Genomic DNA, 27,967 nt, shown 5'->3' with positions numbered 1-27,967 from the left:
CTCACCCCCCAGACCTGATACAAAATAAAACAAACACTATTCTTGTTCTCTTGGTCAAGAAGTTGGGTTTGAGCTCACGGGGAACATATGTACATTTTAATGAACTCGAGATTTCTCATCGTATATACAGGAGCATCTGAATTTGTCCATGGAAGGTTGATCAAGATGCTTTTTATAGCAGCACAATGTCCAGCACTTTCCACCCCATTCTCTCTCTCTCTCCCTCTCTCTCTCTCTCTCTCTCTCTCTCTCTCTCTCTCTCTCTCTCTCTCTCTGTGAATATACCTACAAGGCAAAACGTTTCAACTACCAAAAACATTTTTGGACCTCCTCTAATCATCTGCTTGCTTGTTTACTGTACAGAAACTTATTAACATCTAAGACAACTTCAGTAAAAAAAACAAAAACAAACCAAAAACCTCAAGCACAGTATGAAGGACAATTCAAAAAGGAGGGAGAAAGTTAAGTCTTAACGCACACACCCTCCCCACCAAAAAAAAAAGCTGTTTTAATTTTAGAATAAAAATTTCAAAACCAAAAAAACAAATCGAGCCTGTTGTGGAGGATGCATATAGTTGAATTTTATATTGTCCATTTTCAAATCCTGTGCGCAAATCTGTTTGGAGAATTAAACAACGTATTTGCCGATAAATCTCTTTTTTCCCATCGGGATCGAAGTATACACATATACAGACTTTTTGTTACGAGAGGGGGGGTGATGGGGGGGAGAAATGGATTACGGAGGCATTGCGTCGCCCCCACAAAAAGTTCATGTTAAACTGGATATAGAAAATAAGTTAAATGCCAGAACGAGACCACCTAGCTGAACAGACTTGCATTGCCATAAATGTTACAGCACTCTAGTCAATTAGTATTTAGTTCAAAATACAGAAGACCAAAGTTAATGCTTGCATGTGTTTGCAAAGCAAAAAAAAAAAGTTATATCACTAATAAATAAGCTGTTTTTTAGAACTCTAGATGTCGAACAGGGTACAAAAGAATGTCTTTTTTTTAATGTCACTTTGTCAATTCACCCCACCCCCCAACTTCCAAAGAAAACAAAAACCTGCACAACCTTAGGTTGCAATATCTGCCGGAATGTTCGTAACACGTGTCCTAATTGGTTACAATCTCTTTGCCGTCTTCCACAAAGCGCGTGAAGCGGAAACTAGTCCCATTCTCGCTGCCTGCCATTTTCTCCAGACCAGCTAGAGGCGCGTTAGGTTCAGAGTTCTGGAGCTTCTCCAGACTGCCCGTCAAGCCGCTAATCGGGGAGCTGCTTCCATTGCCCAGGCTCCCAGGGATTGGAGGGATGCCACCATTCTGAATGACCGAGATCTCGTTCGTCTTCATCGCCAAGCCGTTGGAGAGCGCTGCGGCGTACTGATTCCAGAAGCTGGAAGGGTCTCCGTTTCCCGACCTCACGGCCAACTCTTTTGGAAAGATGTCTGGAAACTTTACAGGGTTGCTTCCGAGAAAAGTCATGGGACCATCCACAGAAAGCCGTCTGCCTCGCCGGGCAGGTGTGCTGTTCCACATGTGCGTCCCCATGTGAACCTGAAAGAGAGACTGGTTAGCAGCGGCAGCCGTTATTTTCACAGCGGTCAAAAATACCTGAAAACACCGCGTCTCCATTGTTGGTTTTTGAGGTCTACAGAAGGGGTGGGGAATAGCTTCTGAGCCCCTGGGTCACATTCCCTTCTAGGCAACTGTCCAGGGGCCACATGCCAGGCTGGGTGGGGCCAGAGACCAAAGTGGGTAGAGATATATAGAAATATATGCATGATTTTGCAAAGTGGGCAAGTTTCTACACCTCTCTCTCTCTCTCTCTCTCTCCGTCCTCATTCCATGCAAGTGAGAGGAATCATCAGAGAGCCAAGCAAAACCCACCCCTAAAGGTGGTATCAAGCAATGCTGGTGAGGGTTATGGCTTGAGAAGTGGGGATATGACTTAAGGAGGAGGGTGGCCTGAGGCAGGGCATATTTAGGCCTTGGGCCTGAGATCTATAGCAGATAGATGGTCAGGGGGCAGGCTGCAGGCTGTTTATGGCACCTCAGGTTTCCCCAAGTCTAGTTTGAGGACATATGACACAGACACCTTACTGAATGCTATGTAGGATTGGCCCTGGTTGGTGTCTGGACCACATAGGAACTCTACCCAGACTTCCCTCAAGTTCTGTGACTGAATAAAGGTGGGAAGGGAAAAGAGGCAGCAAGCATACACCAAGAGGAAGAGGTTCAAACAGCCTGCCTACACTTTGCCCTTGCCAAGGAAGGGGGGTTGGGGAAACAACATTGAAAGTTGCGCAAAAATAGAGCTAGTTCACACCTTTAATGAGACATCATTCTTTGGGATTTCAGAGGCAAGAGAACCTTTGAAGTACCTGCTTGCTGGGCATGATAGGCCTGGGTTGATGCCAGAACAGAGCACCACTATTGTGGAGCTTAACCACTTTGCAGGGGAGCCCTTTATGCTGCAATATGCACTTTCATTCCTCAGACCATTGCCTGGATAGCAATGTGTGTGTGTACCCCCCCCCCTTCTAGAATACAGACATCGACCATTCCCATTCTAGAAGGCCATGCAAAAGGCTAAAAGGTTAAAATTCCTCTTTTTAATCAATAACCAACGACAGCTCATCTGGTTCAACTAACAGCCTAAGTTTCTCCTGCCTACAAGATGGACTTTACAACCCTCGCTTTTATTAAATGTGTTTTGTTTAGTGTGGCCATGCACAGTTCGATCTCTTTTCGCCACCCACTGCCATCACAATGCCAACTACTGTACTTTATGAGACACCCCTTTCCCCTATAAATGTCCAGTTAAACGGGCTGAAAAAATCCTCACTAATTGCTCATTGGAGAGCTTAACGTGCAGGTCAGATGCCCTGAAAGTAGTTATTCATCTTGTATCGCCTCTGCAAAAAATCTCAAGAGGAAAAGACCATCCGCAGGGGGTGGAGGGGAAATGCGCATTTGAAAGTGCTTCACCAGTGTAATATACAGTCCTCTTTTCGGGGGGGGGGGGCGACGACACTGGTACGCATACTCGTAAACATTTTGTGAATTTAATTTTGGCCTCACTGAGGGGCAGTATTTCAATATGAGTAGGAAAATGAGAGTACCCCTAAACATTTTCTTTTAGGAAAAAAAAGCACTGGTTATATAAATGAAGCACATTTGCTTTTTCAACACATGCCAGTAAGAAACATCAGCTAGATTTGCAGTTAAAGCTAGGATCTTGCTCATATTTAGGACTTTGTGGTGCTCTGCTTTAACATTACAAAAAGAGTAGCTTAACTGTAACGAGAGGATTCTTTCACTGTTCTGAGTATATATACAAAGTACACTTTCTGAGTGTCTTTAATTGGGGAGTCTATAAAATTCTGTATTCACCAAAGGAGGGGGGGGGGAGTGAAGTTTGCAAACACAAAAACAGTGATTAGATTAACACAGATGTATGCAAATATGCTTCTACCTGTTATGCATGGAAATAATTGGCCAGGAACTGAGAATACATTCCTGGGTGCAGCCTGAGCTGGATGCACAGGAAGCCATCATCTTGCTAAAGCTAATAAGTGGCTGGATAGGTGATGACTTAGAAGCCACATGCACACTCCAGTGTTAGAAACTCGCCAGGCACCAGGTGTGTTTTGTGGGTGCAATTGCGACCATGTGGAGATCTGTGGATGCCAAGTTGGCGACTGGGGAAAGTAAAATGTCACTAAGAGAAGGATTTGAAAGATTTTCCTTGAAGCTTGTATTTGTTTTATTCTGGATTGTTTTATCTGACATTTTAATGTGTTGCGAACCACACTGAGATTTGTTCTATGAAATATAAATAGGTAACCAAATGAAATAATAAAGATGATTTAAAAAATCAGTTGGAGGGGGGCAGGGAAACGACACCTAGACAATTCATTGTGATGACTGTAACCTAGGTTTAAGGCGCCATTAGGTGATTACCGGTAGATTCTATATCTTAGCTACTAACACTGGTACACTCCCGTAGGTAATGTAGGAGAATACGGTAAGTTGGGTTATGAGCATGAGAAAAGAAGCAAACATTTTTGGCAAACGAAGAAAAAGATTAAGAAATTCACTGTGCAGAATACTGTTGTGTGCTACTTTGAGTGGCCTTATTCCGGAAAGGCAACCTATAAATATTTTAAAAGAAATAAATAGCATAGTGGAAGCTGGTCCACTAGGCCAATCTGGGACACTGCCTGTCAGCTCCCAATAAATAAATAAATAAATAATTTATTATTTATACCCCGCCCATCTGGCTGGGTTTCCCCAGCCACTATGGGCGGCTTACGACAGAAAAATGAAATAAAATAATCTATTAAACATTAAAAGCCTCCCTATACTGCCTTCAGATGTCTTCTAAAAATCTGGTAACTGTTTTTTCTTTGACATCTGATGGGAGGGCGTTCCACAGGGCGGGCACCACCACCGAGAAGGCCCTCTGCCTGGTTCCCTGCAACTTGGCTTCTCGCAACGAGGGAACCGCCAGAAGGCCCTCGGTACTGGACCTCATTTTCCAGGCAGAATGATGGGGGTGGAGACTGAGGCCATTTAGGGCTTTAAAGGTCAGCACCAACACTTTGAACTGTGCTCAGAAACGTACTGGGAGCCAATGTAGATCTTTCAAGACTGGTGTTATGTGGTCTCGGCAGCCGCTCCCAGTCACCAGTCTAGCTGCCGCATTCTGGATTAGTTGTAGTTTCCGGGTCACCTTCAAAGGTAGCCCCACGTAGAGTGCATTGCAGTAGTCCAAGCGGGAGATAACCAGAGCATGCACCACTCTGGTGAGACAGTCTGCAGGCAGGTAGGGTCTCAGCCTGCGTACCAGGTGGAGCTGAATGACAGCTGCCCTGGAGACAGAATTAACCAGTGCCTCCATGGACAGCTGTGAGTCCAGAATGACTCCCAGGCTGCGCACCTGGTTCTTCAGGGGCACAGTTACCCCATTCAGGACCAGGGAGTCCTCCACACCTGCCCGCCTCCTGTCCCCCACAAACAGTACTTCTGTCTAGTCAGGATTCAACCTCAATCTGTTAGCCGCCATCCATCCTCCAACCTACTCTTTAATCTCAGTGTTGCCCTTACAAAACTCAACAGGGAGGAAGATTGGGACAAAACTAGAATTACTTGGCTCTGCCAGTCATCGGTTCTGGCACCATCTCCTGTTGTGCCCCCTGCCTTCTGCCCCGCCAGGCACCTGACACCACTGATATCATATCCAAAAACAGTAGGGATGAAGGATATTGAGGTCTCGGAGCCCTATCTTCTGACTGATGGAAGCAATACCCAGATTACCTTTCTAACCTGGGGTTTCAGCAGAAGCGGAAGCTTTCCCCCTCCCTTTCCCGTGTCCCAAAAATCATAGTTGGAAGTCCTGGGGAAAGCAAACCAACCCTTCTCTTTATAAGTAGATGGGGTAATGCATGGAATAGTCACACACACACACACACACACACACACACAGCTTTTGCCTTAGCGAAACAGAGCTTCCTGCCCCTTTATATTCACCATCAGGTATCAGTAATCTGAGGGCATTGCCCCTCCATTACATGCAGCAAGCACCATTGCTGGGTATGCACGTCAAAGAACCATAAAAGGATTGAAAAGGTCCATCTAAGAACACATGCTACAAAACACAATTTGGCCCAGGTTTCCATACATGTGAAAATGAGTGTATTCCATTCACAATTTACAGTGTACAGGAAGGGTTTAGGCTTGCCATGTAAAAAATGTGGAGCTCTCCTGGAGGCTGCAGACAAAAGACAGGATGCACAAATGCCCAATTTACACACAATGCAAATGCCCAATTTACACACAATGCTAGACCACAATTTATTAAACCATGGTATAGTGTCATGTGTGAACCCTGCCCAGGATGTTAAGTATGATTTGTTTCATGCGAACAAACCTGAATCTGAAGCCATGACTCATGGTTGGCTTACAAACTTTGGTTTATTTTAACTATTGCTTCACCTTACTGCGCTAACCCAGCACCCTTCCCTTAACCATGGTTTGTTTGACCACCCCACCCAAGACACTCAACCAAACTACAAAGGAATAAGTCAGAAGTTGGAAAACAGAAACAAGAGGTGGTTTGATTTGATCATCTGTGGGGAAACTTGTGGTTTGTTGAATAAACCATGGTTATGCACAAACCAGGCCCAAATATGTCAAGTGCAATTTGATGCCAAAAGCAAGACAGAGTATTATGAATATAGAGGTGGGGAGGGAAGTACCTTAAGATTGCCTTTTGTTGTGAAAGCTCTTCCACATATAGTGCAGGCAAAAGGCTTCTCTCCGGTGTGAGTCCTTTCGTGGATCTGCAAAGCGCTGGAGGACGAGAAGGTTTTCCCACACGTGTTGCAGTAGTGCTGCTTCGGCGTTCTTCTGGGGAGAGCCGGAAGCAAGACTGGCGATGTAGCTGAAGGTGGCAGAGGCCCCGAAGGAACCAGGGCAGGCGACATCTCTTTGCTGTCCTGAGGAGCGCTGTGTACAAAACCGTTAACCTCCGTCTTTATCAGAGACGAGAGTGAGTTAGCGGGCATCGCTGACGAAGAGTTCTGATTGGGGCCAAGGGTTGAATTGGGTTCAAACAGCTGTGATGGTAGATCTCGCATTTGATGTGTCAACATATGCTGCTTCAAATTACCCTTTGTGGAAAAGCCACGATTGCAAACTGTGCAAATAAATGGTCTCTCTTTGGTATGACTTCTGTAATGAATGTCCAAGGCACTCTGACATGCAAACGTTTTGCCACAAATGTCGCAGGCCGTGTTCTTCAGCTTGCCTCTGTCTCGGAAAGGAAACAGCATGCTCAAGGACTCTTCCTTAATCATTTTCTCGGGGTTGCCAGACGTCAAATCCAAAGCACCACCGTTTGCAAGGGCTGGAGGCCAACCGTTGGCAAAATCGCTTGGTAACATTTTTGGTGGTTTCTCTTCGATGCACGGTGACTTGTGGTACTCAGCCGTGCTGTTGGAAGGGGACAAGGCCTGCATGGAAGAGGTAGACTCTGAAATAGCAGGACTCCCAGCACTTTGGCTTTCCATATCACCACCAATGGATGACGAATCATTCGTCATGATGTCCCCTTCCACCGACCCATTCTCAACAGATTTTAAGCTTGCTTGAAGCTGCTCAGCAAGCCCCGCATTGATCATCTTCATCTGATTTTCTAAAGCAGCAATACTTGACATTTCCAGTGGCAATGGGGAAGATGATAAACTATCTTGAGATGCATCAATGGATTTCGGGGTATCTGGCACGCTGCTGTCGGGACAGTCTTCCATGTTTTCATCAGAAAAGTTATCCAGATCATCAAAGTTCTTCTCATCAAAAGACCCCGTGTCAGATTCCATCGACTCGGGATAGTTTTCTGTCACAGGTGTGTTGGGTATCTGTCCGCCCATGTGCATCCGGATGTGCTGCTGTAGCACAACGGCATTGGTGAACTTTTTCTGGCAGATTGGGCAGGAGTGTTGCACTCTCAGCGGGGGCATGGCACGGTGAACGCTGTAATGGGTCTTGAGATTTCCTTTTGTCGTAAAGGCGCGGCCACAGATCTTGCACTTAAAGGGCCTTTCACCAGTATGTGTGCGATAGTGCATTTTCAAAGCACTCTGGCAACTAAGAACTCGGTGGCAAATGACACACTCATTGGGGTCGGTTGCCTTTTTGTCAATATTTTCCACTAGCTGCTGCAGTTTGGAGGTCTCAGAGGTTGGTGTTGCGTCCAGCAGCCCCCCAAATGGAAACTTGGCCTTAAATTGCTCCGACATGAGAGGCATCAGTGGATTGGTGAAAGTGACCACATTGATGGAACCTGAATCTGCTGCCGGTGAGGTTACAGAACTGTTAAGACTAGCAGAGGCGCTGGGCATCTGGGTGCTTTCCTCTGGCTTGTCATTGGAGGACAGCAAGGGGCCTGCCTCCCCTTCAACTAAATGCCCATTGGAGTTCTTCCCAGCAGGATCAATGGAGCCAGAGTCGCTTTTCACAGAACATGGGGGACTAGATGAAGGGTGAGTGATGGGAATGGGCTGAGGCTCCTCTGCTTTGATAAAAGGGGTCAAGCTCGGAATTGTGGGAGGAAGCGGTAGGCCAACTGATGTCGTCAAAGTGGATAACACTGGCTTGCTGTCCAGCCAGCTTGTTACAGGCTTCTCGGGCGGTATCGACATTCCATAGGGGATACCTGTGCTTGTGGGAATGTTGTCCAAATGCTCTGGCACTGGGTACGGGTTCATTTGAATGTGAGGGTATTTTTCTTTATGACGCTGAAAGTGGACTTTTAAGTTCCCCTTGGTGGAAAACCGGTTTCCACAGATGTTGCATTTGAACGGCCTCTCCCCGGTGTGAGAACGCAAATGGATCTGCAAGGCACTGTCGCTCCCAAACACTTTCGCACAGAACCTGCATTTATGCTTGAAGAATGCTTCGTCTGAAGCACTTTTCGCTTCGAAGGTGGCCAGGCTGGGGGGCTTGCTTTTCCTTTGCTGGGCCAGGGCAGCCAAGGAGCTCAAATCCTCTGCAGGCGTTCCGAGACTGGACAAAGGATTGGGGAACACAGAGTTGCTAGGGGCAGGTTGAGGTAGAAGAGGGTTCGATACAGGGCTTAATAAACTGCTTATTGCAAAAGCTGGTGAGGACGCCGCCGTCACTGGAGGGCTGCCAAGCTGCGGGCCACCAGCATTTGTAGCCCCTTTGTCAGAGGATGGTGCCGTAATTGCCGCTGCAGACAGGTTAATATTTGGAGATGAGCCGCTACTGGATGGAATCGCCGGGTTGCCAGGATTGCTCTGAGGTAGCTGTATAGGGGGCAGTTGCTTCACACCACTGATGCTGGCAGACTGGCTAGCTAGGCTTTGTGCCAACCCAGCCGCCGCAGCCAGCTGCTGGGATAAATGGGAACTTAACGTGGACAAGGGGTTGGCAGATGTTCGTAACGTGCTCTGAGAGGGGCTGGGAGACGTTGGCAGGTCCACGTTCTGCGAAGCCAGCAATAATATTTGGTGACGAATTTGTTCAATCAGCTGCAACTGGTGGATCTGTTGCTGCTGCAAAGCCAACAGTTGCTCCATGAGGGAAGGGATGGCCAGCTTGCCTGCCGAGGCGCCATTGCACCGCGCTTCCTGCGAGAACTGGGCGACCGCCACTTTCGTGCTCTGAAGGTTTTCAATGATGACGTTGCTGTTGATGACCGAGAAGTTGCCTAGCGTTGTCAGGTCCCCTATTTGAGGTAGAGAGGTTGTGATAGCTGAGGTACCCATGGTGGAGCAGTTACCACTTGCAACGCTATCGCTGGCGCTCTGGGAACTGCCGCTAGTGCCGTTACTAACGCCGGAAGCCTCCACGTCCATGGATTCTTCTTTGTCAAGTTTGTTGTTACGCTCAGGATGGCTGCTGCGGTCTACTTGATCCACGTTATTAACTGTGTCATTCCTCTGCTCGTCAGGATTATCAGTAGGGGAGCTGGGAGGGCAGGCTTCAGAAGGAGAAACAGGATTTTCATTCACAATTAAAACTAATTGATTTTTACTACAGTTCTTCTTGTGTTGCAGGAGATCCGATAGTTCAAAGAACTCAGCACAGCATCTGCCACAGACGTGGGCATCCTTCGCCTTGGTGGTTCGATTTGTTTGACCCTTCTGCGTGTCTCCTAAAACATCAAGGCAAAGGGAGGGGGTAAGAAAAAGAGCAAGATTAGCAACTGAGCAGAAACACAAATCTGGCCTGTAGGATAGGCAATGTTAAGATTTGCTAGAGCACATCTATCTCAAAAAGGTTTCCTGCTTAGTCTTCAACCACCCCTTCACTTTCCTACACCCTTTGCTTGTATCCCCAAGATCTCCCTGATTTTCTGGTACCTGGCCATGATAAATAAGTTACTTTCCCTACTTTGAGAGTGACTTTAAAAAAGTCAATGTGCAGCCACATGGTCTTAAAGCAGGGGTAGCCAATGTAGCACGTTCCAAATATTTTGAGCTACAACTCCCATCAGCCCCAGTTGTCATGGTCAATAGTCAGAGGTTCTAGGAGTTGCAGTCTATCTGGAGGGCAGCTTATAGACTACATCTGGCCTAAACTCTCAGGCCCCGTCTAGATGATCCCTAGAAATTAAATTTCTGGATGAGAGTGAAGGGGCAAATGATGCAATTCGACTCTTGCACACATGGAGGCGGCCGAAACGAAGAGCGCCGTTTAGTGCACCAGGTGCCATTTCGCATGCTATGGCTGATTATGCTTGTATTCTGCACAACATATTGTTGATTCATTCCATTTTTCCTCCATCGTTAGCCTTGTTTTTACGTTATCTGGTCAGGCTACTGTAAAGGCACACAGCATGAAAATAACAGCCTTAACTGGATCTGCAAAGGAAGGTGGGAGGTTCAGGCAGTGAGTACTGGTGCCAGAACTGGGGTGCTGGAAGCTACCAAAAAAGCATGCAAATTTCCATCTAGGGATTGTGTGTTCCCCTTCCCTAGCCTGTAAATATCGCTTCCTGGCAACGGTGCATGGCTTCAAGCACCAGAGAAGGAACTTGTAGGCCTTGCATTGCATCTTTCTTTCTCCCTCCAAGACGTTTTGGTGAGATCTTCTGCTTTCTTCCACTACCAAGACAGGCCAAGACTGGCCATACATGTGAAAAAAATCAATATTGTGACTTCACAGAGGTTGCCCATGACTGATTTTTAAGACTGTACAATGGGAGCTTTTTATGGCTACCTGTGTCTTGGATGATCATTTCCTCCAGATAATCCATCAAAAGATAAAATAGTATGAACCAAAGACATTGGGGCATAATGAAATTCCATAGCAAGGTATTGATTTCCAATGTTTCATACTGCTTATTGCCTAGTTGTCCACTGAGTGGCAAATCAAGCATTTGAAGGACTCATTAGACTCTCAAGCTCCCCGTCAACCTTGTTCATCCTCAACCGATTCAAAGATATCAGTGACAGTCACCCCGTCACTAAACTAATTTGTAGTCGTTCAAGGTCCCAATCAGTTGCTGACAAGAATGGGGGGCGGGAGAGAAGGGTGGGGGGGAGCACATATCACCCAAGCTTCAGGTTGACATGAACGAGAAACAAACAAACAAGCTAGCTTTCCCATTCCTGCATAACTCAGAGCTAACGCTGATCCTCCTGCAAAACATTGGTTTTCCCTTCCAAAGTTCACTCCACTGCATCTAAAGCCTTTGTTACACATAAAATGGAAAAAAAATGAGAAATCCCTTGTCAAAGAATAATATTCATATTTTCACAATCAAGCATTTGTTGCCTAATCCTACTTATGATGCTTACTTGAAGACCGCGGAGTCCTTTCCACTCTGCTATAGCTCCACAAGCCCCTAAGTCGCCCTCAACATGTTATGCATTTTTTCTTTGCTAGTCAATTGCTTTGTCCAGAACTGCAGGTTCCTAGCACAGATTTCCACACTTACTCCAAAGTAAGCCCCACTGAATTCAATGTGGCGACTTCTTCATAAGAACGCTTAGAATCGCCGCATCAGTTGGAAATCTTAAATCCCTGATCGACAGGACTTACATCCAACTAAATGTGCTTAGGATCGGGGTGTTAAGTTACCTTTTATGATGCCCATTCTAACCTCGGTGGTACCGGTGTAAATCTCTGGGTAACCCCATTGTGAGTATACAAGATCCCACAACTGCCTGTAGTCATTGTACTTTACAACCATGGAGATTAGATCAGAGTATGACCTCATATCTATAAAAGCAGCATTAAAAACTTTACATTTCTGGGAAAGGGGGGGAGAAATCATCAAAGGGGGGGAGAAGAAGATGAGCTGTTAAGAGAAAATGTTTCTATACAATAAGAAATCAATCTGGGTTGTTAAGGTTGATAACCCTCTGCAATCTCCCTTGTCTGAGTGCATATCAAAACTATTTGCTTTTAACTCGTCAATTGTTTAGCAGATAACTTGGAACCTTTCATTAGAAGAGCCCCCTTTCATTTCATGTTTGTTATCACTGGTTGCTCCCTTTTCTTATCGCTAAGATCCATTTGTAAATTAATCGTTACAAAAAGAAGAAGAAGCCTCTGACTTCAAACTAGCTGATCTTATTCAAAAGAAAGGATGGTTCCCTATTGTTTTCTCAGCATGAGGACACAGAATTTGGTTGTACAGATTGTGTGTGGTCAATTTAGAAAGCCAGGGAAGGGGGGGGAGCTCATTTAATTCAAGGATTACCTCCCTGCCTGTTTTGCTGCAACACTAAAATCAGATAATAGGTAGTTTCCATGACTTCCAAATTAAATCTCAGAAGAAAACGAACATTAAAAGTTCCTGGGAAAAAGGGGGGGGGGTGAAGAAGAGTTTGCTTTTACAAGTTAAAACTGATCCAAGTTTACACAGCCATTGGGCCCACCGAGAGAGAGAGAGAGAGAGAGAGAGAGAGAGAGAGAGAGAGAGAGAGAGAGAGAGAGAGAGAAAACTTCGCTCGGTTTCCTTAAACAGCAAATACTTTAGAGTTCTGCATTTATACAGAAGAGTAAATGAACTCCTTTCAAGATATACTATGGGGCAAATGTGCCATACAGTCTTTGCATTATTTTCTTTTTTAAAAAAACAGATACCCCTCTACACAGGTTTTTACTGGGAAAGGATCATTTTCAATCCATTTTAAAATAATATATTTGGTCGTCCTGCCTCTTGTCACATCCTAGCATATTAAGGCTGCAATTTTGCTACTTCGCTTCATAGGCTTAAAAAAGGTAAGGCGAAATATTAAATGCAGCCTATTTGCAAACACTGCTTTAGTTATTTCCCTGTTTCATGCAGAATAAAATATATAGATCCATCGTGACAAACATTCCATTTAGAGCATTGTATTTTGACAACTAATTTCAAATGAGGCATCCATTTTAGATGCTTATTTTAAAACCAGGGAATCCAATTCTGAATATAGCCAACCGAAAATGTTATTCCTTTCTCTCTTCCACATTTCCATATGTAATGGTGATGTTTCCATCTACTTTTACAGCCAATTATGAAGGAACAAAAGCTATTCTGTTTGTTCACACATTTTCAACAAAATGCATTAAAACTATTATGTCAGCATGTTCTATTAAGCTCCACATTCAGTCGAAAATACTTTTCAACCAGATCACATTTATCAAAACATAAAGCCCACTTTAAAACATGGTTTTGCTTGGTCAGCTGTGCTTAGACAAATAATGACAGATTCAAAACTAAATAACTTGCCCGGGGGGGGGGGGGAGAGAAGAGAGAAATCAGAAAATGAACTGATGAATTGTACACATGACAATGGATTTGCTTCAAATATTTAGCACGCCTGTACTGAAAATTAAAACCTGTTCCAATTCCCTTTCTTCACCCTTGCAGTAGATTATTATAATCCTGGTTTACAAAGGCCCTGTTATTTTACCTGCCTGATACTTCTCTCTGCACACAAAATGCAACATGTCTTCCATGTCATGTTGCAGCGCTCGCTGTTCTTTCGCTACCTTAAGTTGCAATGCTCAGCACAACATGTTCCAGTTACAGGATTTAAAGTACCCATTGCTTTTTTAAAAAAAATAAAGAAATATTATACTGCACTCATAAAGGGTCAATTAAGAAGAAACAAAACGATGAGATTTTCTTGCAAAACCTGTACCAAAAGACGTACGCAAGGGAAACTTTATTTCCCCAGCGTTAATACCTAGTGATTATTTTTTTCCCTCAACAAATTTGATATGTGCATGCTAAATATTCTAAAACTGACACTGGCATTGTCTCCTCTTACCACTGTTTGGCACACACGGGGGAAAATGCTCACATGCTAATCAGGAATAACCTAAATTCACAATTGCTTCTCAGGTTCATTAAAAACACGCTTAGAAATTTCAGAAACTGAAAGACATTACAGCTTAAAGCAGCTTCCACTTCTTTAAAGTCATATTTTAAAAAAACCACACCAAAAAAACACCCCGAAATGAAACAAAAATTAAGGCAGTGTTTCCTTAACGTCTTTTTAATCAGAGTAATTGGCAACATGATAAACCAAAGCAACTGTGCCTACCACCTGACAGAAAGATTTGATCTTTTATAGATCTTGTTAAAAAGAAGCATGATAATATATCTGCAGGCAGCACTTTTGAAATAGAAAATTCAAAGAGATGTATTTATATCAAGATGCGTTTAAGAAAATGAAGTTTTCAACAGCAGACACCTATTTTTTTAAAAAAGAAAAATGTCACCCATGGAACTTTGTTTTCCAAGGCCTACATCCACCAATCAAGCACTGGATCAATAGGTTCCTACAAAAACTGCAAGAATTCTGCTGCTAATCTTAACTTATTCATGCCAACCTGATTTCTTTCTCCAAAGAGAGAAACTTTGAACTGCTTTGAGGCAAAAACTTCATAAGAAAAATTCAAACATTCAGTCATCTTCTACAAATCTTGTAAGAGAGGCAACCCCTTCGCTCGAAATGTCTATCTGCAAAGCAATGAGATTGGACAAGACCTTTCCACTTTATGAATAAATATTCTTTGAATGCATTTTTGGACATTCGCAGAACAACTTCACATTGATATTTCCGTTACAAGAATAAAGTTGATAGATAAGTTAGGATATGCATATGCAAATCCAGGCCAAACATCTCTTCCTTCTCATAAGTAATTTAAAAATGAACTTGGGGGGCGGGGGTCGCAGCTGTATTCATATTCAAACCTTAGTAGAGACATTATAGGAGCAATATATTAAGAATATATACCCTCTCTTCCCCACAGTTTCCATCCTTCCCTACAACAACTAGCACACTTGGTATTGCTACCATCCCTTTGAAACCCCTCAGAAAAGGATTCTTCCACCCGAGATCAAATACACCGACGCGCCTTTCAATTAACCCAATTGTTAATTGATTTGCACTGTTTGTGAGCATTTCTATTTTTAAAAGCCGGGAGCCGGACCTACCTACGTAGCTACTTAAAATAAAAGAAAACTTTCCTACAGTTGAATCAAAACGAACACTAGGTGGGGTTCCTGCTGCAACAGTTTCTCCCAAAAAGTTCAGAGCAGTTTCATTGTTCCAGTGAGAAACCAAAGAGAAGGGGAAAGAGGGGGGGGGAGGAGAAGCAATATCTAAACTTTGGCTATGCAAACATTGGCAAAGGAACAAGAAACCAAATCCCTGTTGTTTGGAATGGGGGGGTGTCAAAGGCGCTGTGGCAACTGGCTGTCAATCCCCTCTTTGGGGGTCTGGCATCCAAGGGGGTGACAAGGGAATAAGAGTTAGCAAAAGCAGTGAGGCTGATAAGGTGAAGCTAAAATAAACTACCAGCTTCCTGCTAAGCGCCTGGCAAGACTCTATTTGGGGGTCACCGGCAAGATATTGAACTGCATATTGTGATCTGAACTTTGTCACCTTTGACTGGAAGGAGGCTGGCAAAGGTTAAAACATCCAAACACTTCCGAGGTTTCCCCCTAGCACGGATTGGCCAAACATCCCCAACTAATAGCCCTCTGAGCAAAGCCACTGCTGGGAGACAAGTCTGGCTCCCCCCCCCCCCCGGAAAAGGACCGAAAAAATATATTTGAGATATTACCATCTACTTTTGGAAAAGGGAGAAGAAGCGTTGATTTGGGTCCTCTCTCAGGTTGCCTTTTCCAGTGGTTATCTGGAAGATTATTCCTACAATCACTCTCCACCAGTTTATTATCAATTTATTGCAGCTCTCCCCTCCCTTCTCCAGCTGATAGGATTTGCCACAGTGATCAACAAAAAGGATGTTTCCCCACCTAAGAAGTCCACCCTTCTTGGAAAGGATCTTTATCAGGAGTTAAACGGGGAGAAAAGGAAAGGAAAATCCATTGAAACAGCTACTTTTGGAAGTGATTGCACAAAAGTTAAATGAGGTTTCCGAGGACACAAAACAGGCAGCTCGGAAAGGGGCAAAGGATGATATTTCGCGAACACAACCCCAGACTCAAAATTATTTCACACTGATTGTAGAACTGCAACTTTAAAACATCTGTACGAAAGCAATTGCCATTCATTTATAACAAGATTTACTTCTGAATCAAAGTATTGAGGGCCTTTCATGGTTTATTCTTAGCATTTCTGCCTGTGTTGAACTCGTCTCAAATATTCTATTTTGTTAAAATGTAAGTACATACACAATTGTCCAAAAATAGTTCGGTCTTTTGAAAAGAAATGCCTCATCTTGTAATAAAGGGAGGGGGAGGAGAGAGAGAGAGAGAGAGCATTGTTCAGCAAGCCTGATTTCAAATGGTGTTAATTGAAAATGTAATTAATTATAACTTGGATAATTATGTCAAATGTGTAGATAGTCAGGGTAGGTTAATAGTTCACTATGAATCCCAGAGTTTGTGTTTCCCATGCCCAAAGGGAATTGTTAGCACCTTGTATCCTCTGGATTATCCTTCTATCCCAGTCTTTGCAATAGACTGAAAAAAACTGCTCCAGAAATACTGCTTCTGTGTTAAGATTAGGCCATTACCCTATTTTTTTAAAAGATGAAGCTTAAAGGGGGGGGAGTATACAGCCAACCCTAAATGTAACAAGTATTCTAGAAACCTTAGGCAGCAGGACAATTCCAAATGTCTCCTCAAAAACCAGCCATACTGAATATGAAAAAGGCTTAGTCTCAGGTAAATGAGGATAGGATTAGAACCCTAAATTTCAAGAAGCAGCTCTTCAGCTGTGTATTTTCCCCAGCAGCAGCCAATGACTTGTTGAATACAATTTATGTCTGGAGCTCCAGATGTTTGCTCTACCGTTTCCACTGTTAGGGAAAAAAATTTCGCCTAACAGCACCAAAGCCAGTCCTAAATTTTTCAGCAGCACAAATGAAAAGAATGAGAAAAGGCCAGCAGAACTTTTAATAGCAAAGCGTCAGAAAAGGTACCTGTATAAAATTCTCAAGAAAGATGGATAAAAACTAGGCCACAGAAGGACAAGTGTTTCTTTAAATGATTTAAAAAAGACAGCTGCAGGTTGAGAAATTTCTGAGATCTGGATTCTAAAACGGATTACTAGAGGGGGTAGGGAAATAACCAGAAAATGAAACTGGCTCTAAATGGGCAATTCTATGACATTTTATTTGTAAGATATATAATTTGTTTTCATAGCAATTATTTCTAGATTAACAGTGATAGAAAACACCGTGCTTTCCTGAGCTTTTAATTACCCTGCCTAATCTCAGCTTGATAAGAGTGTATGTGTGTGTGTGTGTGTGTGTACACACACACACACACACACATGAAAGGCTGTGTGCAATTTTAGGGCATCAAAATATAGATCATATAGTGAAGGAAACTGTCCGTATTGAAGGCTTAGCAGCAACATTGTATACCAATATTATTACAACACTCAATCCTGTTAACACTATTACAAAATATAGCCTCCAGGCAACTTAGTCAAACTTATTGTCCAAGCATGTAAAGGGAGCCATAACCTAAATCTATTACCAGTAAGGGAGGGGAGGGGGAGAAGAAGAAAGACTAAGATAGCTTAACTGTTAGAAATGCTCTCCCGAAGAACAATGAACTAACAAAAAAAAGGGGGGGTGAGAAAAACTGGCTTGCATTATATAGTTAATTCAAGTGAGCTAGTGACTAAAAAGAGCTGGACCAGTATTGTCTTCGTATCATTGTGCTTTGATGAAATCTAGTTATTTTAAGCACATGAAGTTAGCAACAGGCATGAAAACTCCCCAAGATGAATTTCCTCCCTAACTCTGCAGCAGGGTGGTTTTGGAAGAGGCGTACAAAGAAAACGAATCCAGAGACTAAAATATAGAGGGTGGAGAATTGTAGCTAGCTAGGTCTTAACAAATGGAAGATGCCTTGACCTATCAGAGAGTAGCAGAATTTTTATTTTTGTGGGGGGAAGCAGGCCCCTCTCTTGCACCCAAGAAGGTAAAGAAAATAAATTTGCTTATTCCTGTCCCTGATCCAGCTTGAAGACCACAGAGTTCTTCTGTTGGAACTCTTGTGGAGAAATAACGATAAAAACAAAAAGGAGCAATCTGAAGTGTATTCTTGAAATTTCAACCTGGAGTTGGTGGCAGATAAATGAAGTTGCAAAATATATGCGCCCGACCTATTTCTGAGAAGAGAGTTTAGATAATAAACAGAAGGGGCATCAACTCATCCAAAGTCAAAAAAAGAAGGTCAAGAAGTTTCCTTACAAGAATTCCAACGTTTGTCAAGAATTTGAGAAAGGATAGGACATTATTATTATTATTATTAAGGTACCAAAAAGTTGCCTTATAATAAAGCCACCAAGGGAAACTTGCTTGCAGTTCCTTTGGCTCAATTTGTTGCCGAACTTTTCCAAGGTCTCTTCAGTACAAAGGGGGTGGAGGTGGGATGAGGGATGAGGATATGGTAGCTTATGGAAACGGGGAGAAATACTTTTTTAAAAAAAAAAGTGGAGTGGTGGCATAAAGCTGGCATGAAAAGGACAAATGAAAGAACTTCCATGCCTTCCGCACTGGCTGCCCTGATCTGGGTAAGGCTGAAAGGTTCGGGGGCTAGAGGGGGCTTGTCTGTTGACTGCTACTTTTAATGACTAAGCTGGGGGTTTAAATGGGACTGTGGGAGAGGCACAGCTTCTATTGGTGACTCACTGCACCCAGACTCCTGCAGATCACCCCCCCCCCGGCCAAATCCCTTAAGACAGACAGAAATTTGCTCTGGAAACGTGCAGGGTGTTTGTATGTGTGTGAAGGCAAAGGAGGAGAGCAGGAAGAGTTGTTAAAAAGGAGGATTAGGGCTGTTTCCTTGCAAAAAAATAAATAATCAAATTGAAGAGCTCCCACACTAACTAACTAACTAACTAACTAACTAACTAACTAACTATATATATATATATATATATATATATATATATATATATATATTCTTTCTATACAATCTGTAGCTATTATTGGAAACACAACATGGTCACCATCCTTCTGTGAAGATTTTTAGAGTCGGCTTTTATCAGGCTGCCCACTGTCCTTGAAGTACCACCCTAACATCTGAACAAGAGCTGGGCAGAGCAGGCCATCCTCCTACACCACCAATTTCTCTCTTTTTACAGCCTCTCTCAACCCCCCCCCGAAAAAAGTGTTAAGCAACCACACATTTTGCATACTTTACATGCGGACATTGAATCCACTTACAAACTCACGCGCATTATTTGTTGTGTACAGAAATTTAAGGAGATGAAAAAGATTTTTCCAAAGCACACACGCACTTAGTAAGAGTTACCACAATCCAATTCGCACTTCTACAACTGCCGTCAACTCAAAGAGAGGTTTACTCCCGAGTAAGCCTCATTGGAAAAAGTGCTCCGTCCACAAACATCCTCCCCTAACGATCCTGGCCACCTTCCACCGCTTCTTCGGCGGAGGAGGAACGGAGGGTCGCGCAGGGACGCTCTCCGTTCTTAGGTTTGCCACAGTGCCTTCTCGCCCCGCCCCCCCCCCACTTTCCTCTGCTAAAAACAAACGGAGAACTTTGCATCTCCTGTTGACGATCCGAGTATATCGCACCCCCAAACGCCGCCACCCCCACCAAAAAACCCCACAAACAACTTTGGAGCAAGAGACACGTTGCTGTGCCCTCCTCCTCTGCCCGCTGGAGAAACTGACAAGCCTGGCATCGGAAAGAAAACTTTCTCTTGGATTCGGGGCTTTTCCAAAAGCCCCCACTTTCTGCTGATGATCCATGCACGCAGCGACAGGCCTCTTCGCTGGCTTCGCCTCCCCCTTCCCCAAATTCAGCAACTCACCCAGTTTTCACAGGCACAGGTAAAAACGGGGCCCCCTCTCTACGACCCCCCCCCCCGCATTATCAATACCAAAGGCATTAAAAGGCAGGCCCGCCACATACCGAGATACGCACGTACGCACACACCACTTTAAATGGAAATTTCCCACGATCGCAAAAGTCTCCCGTACGCACCGAAGAACCTTTGGCACCCCCCTCCTCCTCCCAAAAAAGGCTATCGTAACCGAAAAGGGCAAACTCGAACACAGATCCGCCGCAGCGGCAGAGCAATAGACGACGATAAGGAAATTCAACGCGAGACTGGAACCCGGCGGAGCAGAGGCTGAGCCGGCCAGCTGGGCACGCCGAGGAGGAGAGGGAGACGAAGGAAGCGAAAGAAGGAGTGCACCGCGCCGGGCGCCAGGAAAAGGAGATCTCGCTCTCACTCACCCATCGCGGCCAGCCGGGAGCGAAGGAGGCGCTGCCAACCTCCCACCTACCCCCGCTGTCGGAAAACGTGGGATTAAAAAACAACAACCCTTTTTAACTTCCTCTAAAATTCACGTTGGAGAGAGGAGGGGGGAAAGTTGCAATATTCCAGGGCAGCCCTCTCAGGCAAGGCTGGGAAGGGAAGCCGAAAAAAACACTCCATTAAAAAATGGGGGGGGGAATCTTTGGATAAACTATGTTTTATTTTAAGATTCAGGCCCCCAGAGATGCACCCCCTGAAAGAGAAGGGGGGAGCGTCAAGATCCTGCGCATCTTTCCCAAAGGGGAGGTGGGGAAAGAGAAATCCCCAACTCCGCTTCCGATCAACGTGCGAGTGGCAGCGTGCGTGTTCAGGGAAGGGGGGCGGTGCGGCTAATTGAGAGAGATCCGGTCTCCGCTTGCCAGATCGAAAACGATCCAGCGAGGGAAAGATCCACAGAGGGCAGCGACGGGGCTTGAGGGGGGGGCGGGAAGAGAGGAGGAAGGAAACCACCCAGGACTCGAACCATCCGCAAGAAGTCACAACTCCAGCTGATCAACTTCGCTCTTGCTTCCAAAGTCTCTCTCTGCCTCTCTCTCTCCCCCCTCTCATCCCTCCACCGTCTCTAACCCCGAAGGTAAGTTTGTTCCGATTGTTTGTGGGGGGAATCCACAATCGCTTTAACAAGAAAGAGATCGACATATATCAGCGTTCTATGGTTCGGAAGTGAGGGAAATCGCTCGCAGGACAGAGCGAGCTAGAGCGATTTCTTCCTTTTTCTCTTTTTTTTAAAAAAGGTCCCCCCTCCCTTAAAAAAAAGCCACCCCAACAGGACGCAACTGCTCAGCCCCCCCCTTTAAAAAAAGCTCACCATTGCGCTGAGATCTCGAGGCCAGCTCGGGGTCGGTTTGGAAGTGCTGCGGCTTCGCCTGTTTCCTCCGCGACATGCTGGCGCAAACATCAGCTGGGGCAGAATAAAAAATTACTAAAAAAAATCTTCTCAAAATTACGGAAATCGAGCCTGGCCCCCCTCCTTCTCCTCCTCCTCCTCCTGGCGCTTCCCCTCCCTCTCCCGCCTCCTCCCGCTTGCCCGATCCTCCGCGCACCGCGCATGTGTCTTACTATAATTGTGATTATCAATAATGCATTGCGATTAATCATACAGGGGGCTCTTTGAAAGGCGATTGGCACAGGGCCAGCTCTATTCAAACGAGCTCGCCTTAATCAATTAGCCGCTGATTTGCTGGAGACCCTTGTCTCTCCGCCGCTCCCGCCCAATGAGCCGGCCCATGTGGCAAGGGTTCCACCCGCTCCACCCCCCCCCCCGCTCTCGGGCCTCCCCCCCCCCCTCGCGCGCTCTCCACCTTCCCCAGCCTAACCAGAAAAGCTGTTTGGATACAGTTTTTAACCCTCTTAGCAACCAGCTGGGACTGAGCACGCCGGTCCTGTTACTATAGGAATGCGCTCCAACCCCCCACAACTTTTCTCTCTCTTTGGCTGGGGCTGCTTCTTCCCGTTCCAGGAGTTTTTCTTCCCTCCCCCCACCTTCCTCTCTTTTTTTCCCCAAGGGGGAAAAATGTTATCCTATTTTAGCCAACTTTTAAGTGTTTAATGTTATCCTATTTAGCCAACTTTAAAGTGTGGGTTCAATCCTGTGCCCTGCTTACTCAGAAGTAAGTCCCACTGTTTGCAATGGGGATTGTTCCCAGGTAAGTGTGCATGGCATCGCAGCATCTTGGGGAGGAGGGAGGGTCTTCTTCCTCCTTGAAAAACTGACCCGATCTCACCCTGCATGTTTTCTCTCAGGAGCCTCCCGGGCTTCAGAGGGACTTACTTCCGAGTAAGGATCGTATCTTGTTAGAGCGTTCGGCTTTCTTTTGATGCGAAAGAAAGAAAGAAAAAAGTGGTTTAGGCAAAAGGCGAGTGGTGGTCTTCACTTATTTAAGACCTCGGAAACTGGGGTTGGTCCTGAGAGGCGACGATGGCAGCAGCAGAGAAGTGGGGAGACGGGCAAACTGCAAAGGGGTCGAATAAGCATCTCTGCTGCTGCCCTCATCGCCTCGCTGGAACAAATAGCACTGATTAATGGATAGCTGTCATTTTAAAGTTTCGGTCTCAGAGCAATATTTGAGGACTTTCGAAGCTAACCAACTCAGTAGTACCTTTGCTAAATCATCTCCGGTCTCTTCTGTATGGATGTTTGCCCTATCTTTTGGCTAAAGCCCCCGCAAAAATATAAAAATAAAAAGGGGAAAATTTACATTTCTAGGATTTTAGTATGTATGTGTGTGTTTTTAGCAACTCCCACCTTTGCTCCCTTCCCCCTTCCTCCTCGCGCCCCTCCTTCCTCGCCATCCATCACGGACCCCGAAGGGTGCTGAAAAGAGGAAGCTCGCCCGCTCGCCCTTTAAGCCTCGCGCCCTCCCAGGACAATCGCGGCAAACTTTTTCGCTCGCCCGCCCGCCCCGCAGCGGCGGCGGCCAAGGGGGCGGGGCCGCTTCTCCGCAGCTACGGCTGGCGTTGGCTGAGAGCGGCGTCAATCACCCTGAGCAGGCGGCTGGACGAGGTTGGTGGCGGAAACGAGCGGGCTCGTCTCCCTGGCGGAATCCTGGGGAGGAGAGGGCGGGGCCATGGAGGAAGAGGGCGGGGCTTCGAAAGGGAAAGGCGATGGCGGCAGCCGCACGCTGCACTTTTCCTCCGCTCTTCTTTCTACCCACTCGTTTGACAGGCTGTGCCATCTTCTGCCTGCTTACCCGGGCGTAAGCCCCATTGAGCTCAGTGGGATTTACTTCTGAGTATACATGTGTATTGGATTGCGCTTTGAAGTGTTATTTTGGTTACATATTAACTGACTTTCCCTTTTTGATCATTTCCCCTCACTTCCCTAGCAACTAAAGTTTCTTTGCTTCTCCTTAACTTCCTTTTTCTCGCTTTCTTAGCCTTGTTCATTTTTCACCTTTTTCTCCTTAATCCTTCTAATCACCTGATGTGAATTTTTCCCATTAGTGTTAATAATGGGTTGGTTTTTTTACTCGCTGAAGACCAATAAACTGATGGTGGACCTTGTGTGTCTTGCGTGCGGGTGTGTTTGTATATATGGTGCCGGACATGTTCCGAGAGGAGACTTTGCTATCCCTCGGGCTGTTCCTTATCTCTTCCCACTATCTGCACCTTCCCTCCTCCTCTCCAACTCCAAAGCATTGCCATTCCTGCAAAGAGCTGCTTTTTTTATTTATTTTTTTAAAAGCCACAACTTCGGCGTGTGTTTCAGGAAAGGCGAGTATCCCTTTTGTGCCTAGAAGAAGAAAAGAGGGTTGAAAACCTGGCGATCTTCAAAGCGCTTAACTCCTAAGCGGCCTGCGCCTCTTCTGCTCCGGATTGAGTGACTTGCCGGTCGCAGCCTGAAACGGCCGCGTTCAGGCAATTCGAATTAACGGATAACTTTATACGATTTTTTTATTTTTTTATGGGGCAGGGAAAGCCTGCGAACTTAATTTCCCCTTCCGATCTGGTGTGCTTTTTGGGGATCGGTTCATACTGTGTTGGGAATAGCCCTGTGCGCGGCACTGCTTGCACAGAAGGAACCGATCCTCCGGTTAAAAGGTCCCTAACGTGCTTTGGGAAACGCGGTGGCTGCGTAGCGCAATGCTGAGCGCATCGGCCTACTTAGCCGTCTAGGTCTGGATTCCACACACGCGCGCATCCGCAGTGGGTACCCTCCATCTCTCCCCGACTCCTGACCCAGCCTCAGGCTCCCAACTCCAAAGCATGTGGGGCCGGACCCACGGATCCCCTTCTGCCCTCTTCAACAACCGCCGCGCAACCATCCGAGCCTCAGAAACGCTCAGCGCCTTCCAGGCTCCAGAACGTTGGGCACCGGTTCCCCAAAACGCTGGGGGCTCAAGGTTTTTCGTTGGGGGCCTCTCTCTCCCTTTCTTCCCCCCTCTTCCCGTACACAAAATAACCAGCCTCTCACACACCCCGGCAGCAGTTTAAAAGAAAAAGTAGGTTTTTTATCCGTTCTCAACTCGCATTAAGCCCGGAGCCGACACTGGGATCCTGGTCCTGTAACCCTTTGGAGCGGTCCGCTCCTCTTTCCTCACCCATCCACAACTCCGCCCTTCCTTCTCCTTCTCCTCCTCCTCTTTTCCCACCCTCTCCTCCGGCTTATTTACTCTGTGATTGAAACGACTTCTTTCCCTGGGTATCAATATTAACAAACTCTCTGTAATAGCAGACGCTTGATCAAATACAACTCATTACAATTTCAAATGAGCCGGTTAAAGGGGGGGGCTGGGTGGAAGGAAAAGATTGCCCTCCTCAGTTGGCCCAGTCTTTATCCCCACCCCACACCCACCCTACCCCACCAAGAATCCTCGTTTCTTTTAATTTAAAAGAGCTAAAACCCTGATAGCGTTTACCAAGTGGGTGGGAGGCGATGCGCACCTCCAAAAGCATAAAGGCGTGCTGGCCATTGGATAGAACTGGGCGATGCTCTCTTTCAAGGATCTTTCTTGGAAGTGTGTGTATAGACAGATATTTCTCGCTTCTTCTCCTCCCGTCTCTCTCTCTCTCTCTCTCTCTCTCTCTCTCTCTCTCTCTCTCTCTCTCTCTCTCTCTCTCTCTCTCTCTCTCTCTCTCTCTCTCTCCTCTCCCCAACAGCGGTTTCTTTGGTACAGTAAGAGTTTGATCAAAAGACAAACGGAGCCATCAGCTTGAGAAGATGTTGAAAAATGAAGATAATAACGCGCTCTTCGGATGTCATTATTTTGCACTGAATATTTAAAGACATGCTTCGGCAGAGATGAATATACTCGGGCAGGGAATCAGACACCACCTTCGTCCTCCTGGGCGCGCCTCTCTCCTCCTTGTCTATTTCAGCCGGCGGAGAAACTTACCGGTACATACTGTTGTTCCTCGTGTCTTTCCCTAGACACAACACTCTTAGGAGCAGACAATGCGTATACACCTATTTACACGCCAGGTCGGTACGCTTTCCCGATTCGGGATTGCCTTTGGCCAAGCAAGTCCTTAGGTCCCTTCCAAGTTCTTGCAAGCTAGAGACGCGCTGGAAATTAACTCGCATTTGCAGCCACATTACATAAAGTTGGGGTTTTGTTGTTGCGCTGCTGTTGTTGTCAATTAGCTTGGTTCCCCCACACCGCCTCTTTTCTTTCCCAAAAGTTCTTCCCCATAGGATGCAACGAGAAATTATCTTTTGACATCGCACTTTCCTTTTGTACATGGCAAAATAAAATTTCCAAAAAAGTGTATTTCTGATTCAAACTTCCCGAGACGCTTAAGATACGACCAAAGTTCACAATGGCCATTAATATATATATATATATATATATATATATATATATATATATATATATCGATCTATTTGAGAGAGAGATCTCCAAACTAATTTTTTTAAAATGAGAAAGCTGCAGAAAGCCACTTAAAGTGAAAAACAAGCAATTGAAGAAAGTTGGGGTTTTTTTTCTTTTTAATAATTTCCCAGCAGAAACAAACAAACAAAAAGAAATTGCCTGGTGCTTAATTTAAGGTTGCAGTTCCTGTGCGGGCATCCTCGGAAGAAAGCCCATGGCATTCCGTGCGATTTACTTCCAAGTAAACATGCCTACGGTACGTTCGGACTGCAAGGATGGTTATTTCTTGCTGGTTTTTCCTTCTCTTTTGCTTAGGGTATGTCTGGGGGGTGAGGGGGGGTTGCTCCGAGGGAGGGCGGGGGGGGGGGTGAAGGGCTGTGTGTTAGGATAAAACAGCGCTGTTTTCACGAAGAAAGAAGAATCGGCCTTTATTGTATCCTGCGAGCAATCATTCAATGAAACGTCATTGCTTGGAACAGGAGTTGGAAGTGTTTACACACGTAAAGACCGCGATCTGGTCCCCTCCCCCATCCCCCAGGGATATGGCAAAATGCAAGAGATTTCACCCCCTCTCCAAGATCTCCTCCTCCTTCACCCTGAGGATTTGAAGGGCCTGTGAAGGTGGGATCACTCTCTTCAATGCAAATCAAGCCCGCGATAGGAGAGACAGCCGCACTGGGGGATCGATCGCGCGGAGGGAGTCTTGGAAGGAGCCTGCAAACACGGGGATAATTTGCAGCTCAGGCCGGCGGAGAGAGGCAATGCGACGCACCTTTGCTCCGGATCATTGTTCTTACGCTTCGGGATCAGGCAGAGCAACCTTTACCTCTCAGGGGTTAAAAAGGCACAGAGCCCGCGCGGAGTTTAATAATGAAGGCATCGCTCCCGCAGCCAGAGAGGGGGTGGGTGGGAAAACCCATTGATTTTCCGAGGGCGATTTCCTATGCCGGTTCCCGGTCTAATTCAGCCGCGATTTCTGGCGTTTGTAGAAAACACACTTCACTTCTCTCTAAGTTTCCATGAGCCTCTAGCAACTTCTGATGAAGACCTCTTCCAGTTGACTTCAAAATGTGAAAAAGTTACATATTATATATTAAGTTATAGATTTAAATTCAAAATCTGAATATATATATTCAGATTTTGAATTTAAAATACGCGCACACCCAAACTGCACACATTTTTTACCGAAGCCTTTTTACAGCCGCCTCCGTCGTGAAACAGGCGCGCACGAATCCCGCAAAGCCATCAGATTAGCTCGTCACCGCCGCACAGCAGAAATAGTAGAATTTATTGGCATTTATTTACTGAAGTCATTCCAGACAACATTGCGGGAGATGTCAAAAATATTTCTCGTTGCCTTATTTTTTTTTTTGCGCATACTAAACCTCCATGTGGAGGGAAAGTAGGAAAATATATACAGTATTATTTTGTAAAATATTTTTCGCAGTTATGTTAGCGCTTGGGGTGGGGTGGGGGTAGCGTGTTGTTAGTTGTGGCCCGAGAGAGAAATCCTCCCCGCAAAAACAGATAAGCAAAATCTCCATATCACTATCTTGTTTGGGAGGAATGTTGCACAAATTTATTATTCTGCAGTACTGAATTTAACCTTAACAACTGTGCAAGAAAGACCTATGTTAGCCTCCATATCTTGAAAGAGACTTTCAAGACAAAGGGAGACGAATAAATAAAAATGGGAGCTTCGGCGCTTTCAAAGATGCACATCAAACTTCCACGAGAGACTTTGGAGTTTGCTCTGTTGCCATCCCAGAAGATGCAACGAAAATTGTTTCCTGAAATTGCCTGTTTCCCTATCAATCTCCTGTGATCAAGCGGTTCATTTCAGCCCCTCGACTTTGACAGAGGAGGGGTGGGGGAGAGAAAAGGGGGCGGGAGAGATGACCTCCCCCTTATTTTAAGCGGGCCGTCTATAGCTCCCCTCCCCCCTCTCGTCCCCCCACATTTTTTGATTTATTTTCTAATGATCATCCTGCAGAACGCCAGGGCCAAAATCGAATGCTTCGCCATTATTACTGACAACTAATAATTGATCATTGCTCAGCCAGCTCAGCTTTTAGCCTTATAATTGAATCATAAGCAATGTTAATTGAGGAGAGAGAGAGAGGGAAAACAGGTGGGGGAAGCACCCAAGTGAAGGGGGTGCGTACCTTAAAAAAAAACACACAACGAGAAAGGGATGAAATTGACCAGTGTCATAAGCAGCGAAGAGTGAAAGTATTTTACTCAGTGGCCTGCCCCCCCGCCGCCCCCTCTTGTTGGCTTTGCTCGCTTTTGTTTTTTGCCTGCTCGTTTTCACACCTCAGCTGCCCCCGCCCGGATCTTGGATGC

At 45.5% G+C, this 27,967-nt stretch overlaps 1 protein-coding gene across 3 annotated transcripts; it reads right to left on the bottom strand.

The window, feature by feature from the left end:
* Positions 1–74: 74 nt before the first annotated feature.
* SALL1 (spalt like transcription factor 1) lies at positions 75–21,268 on the bottom strand. Of its 3 annotated transcripts, none has more exons than XM_035119888.3 (3): positions 21,118–21,268; positions 6,264–9,685; positions 75–1,557 (listed from the first exon to the last, which is right to left on the bottom strand). In XM_035119888.3, exons 1-3 carry the CDS (start codon positions 21,191–21,193, stop codon positions 1,117–1,119), a joined length of 3,939 nt encoding a protein of 1,312 aa, XP_034975779.1. In that variant the 5' UTR covers positions 21,194–21,268; the 3' UTR covers positions 75–1,116. The 3 variants fall into 3 exon arrangements, with proteins under 3 accessions (XP_034975779.1, XP_034975780.1, XP_088528044.1); XM_035119889.3 differs by lacking the exon at positions 21,118–21,268 and adding an exon at positions 20,228–20,730; XM_088671918.1 differs by lacking the exon at positions 21,118–21,268 and adding an exon at positions 10,753–11,748.
* Positions 21,269–27,967: the final 6,699 nt, after the last annotated feature.

The sequence above is a fragment of the Zootoca vivipara genome, chromosome 6, assembly GCF_965207765.1.
Source record: "Zootoca vivipara chromosome 6, rZooViv2.hap1.1, whole genome shotgun sequence".
NCBI classification, from domain to species: Eukaryota; Metazoa; Chordata; class Lepidosauria; order Squamata; family Lacertidae; genus Zootoca; species Zootoca vivipara.
The sequence above is the reverse complement of the archived record's forward strand: the minus strand, read 5'-3'. Positions and strand labels throughout refer to the sequence as shown.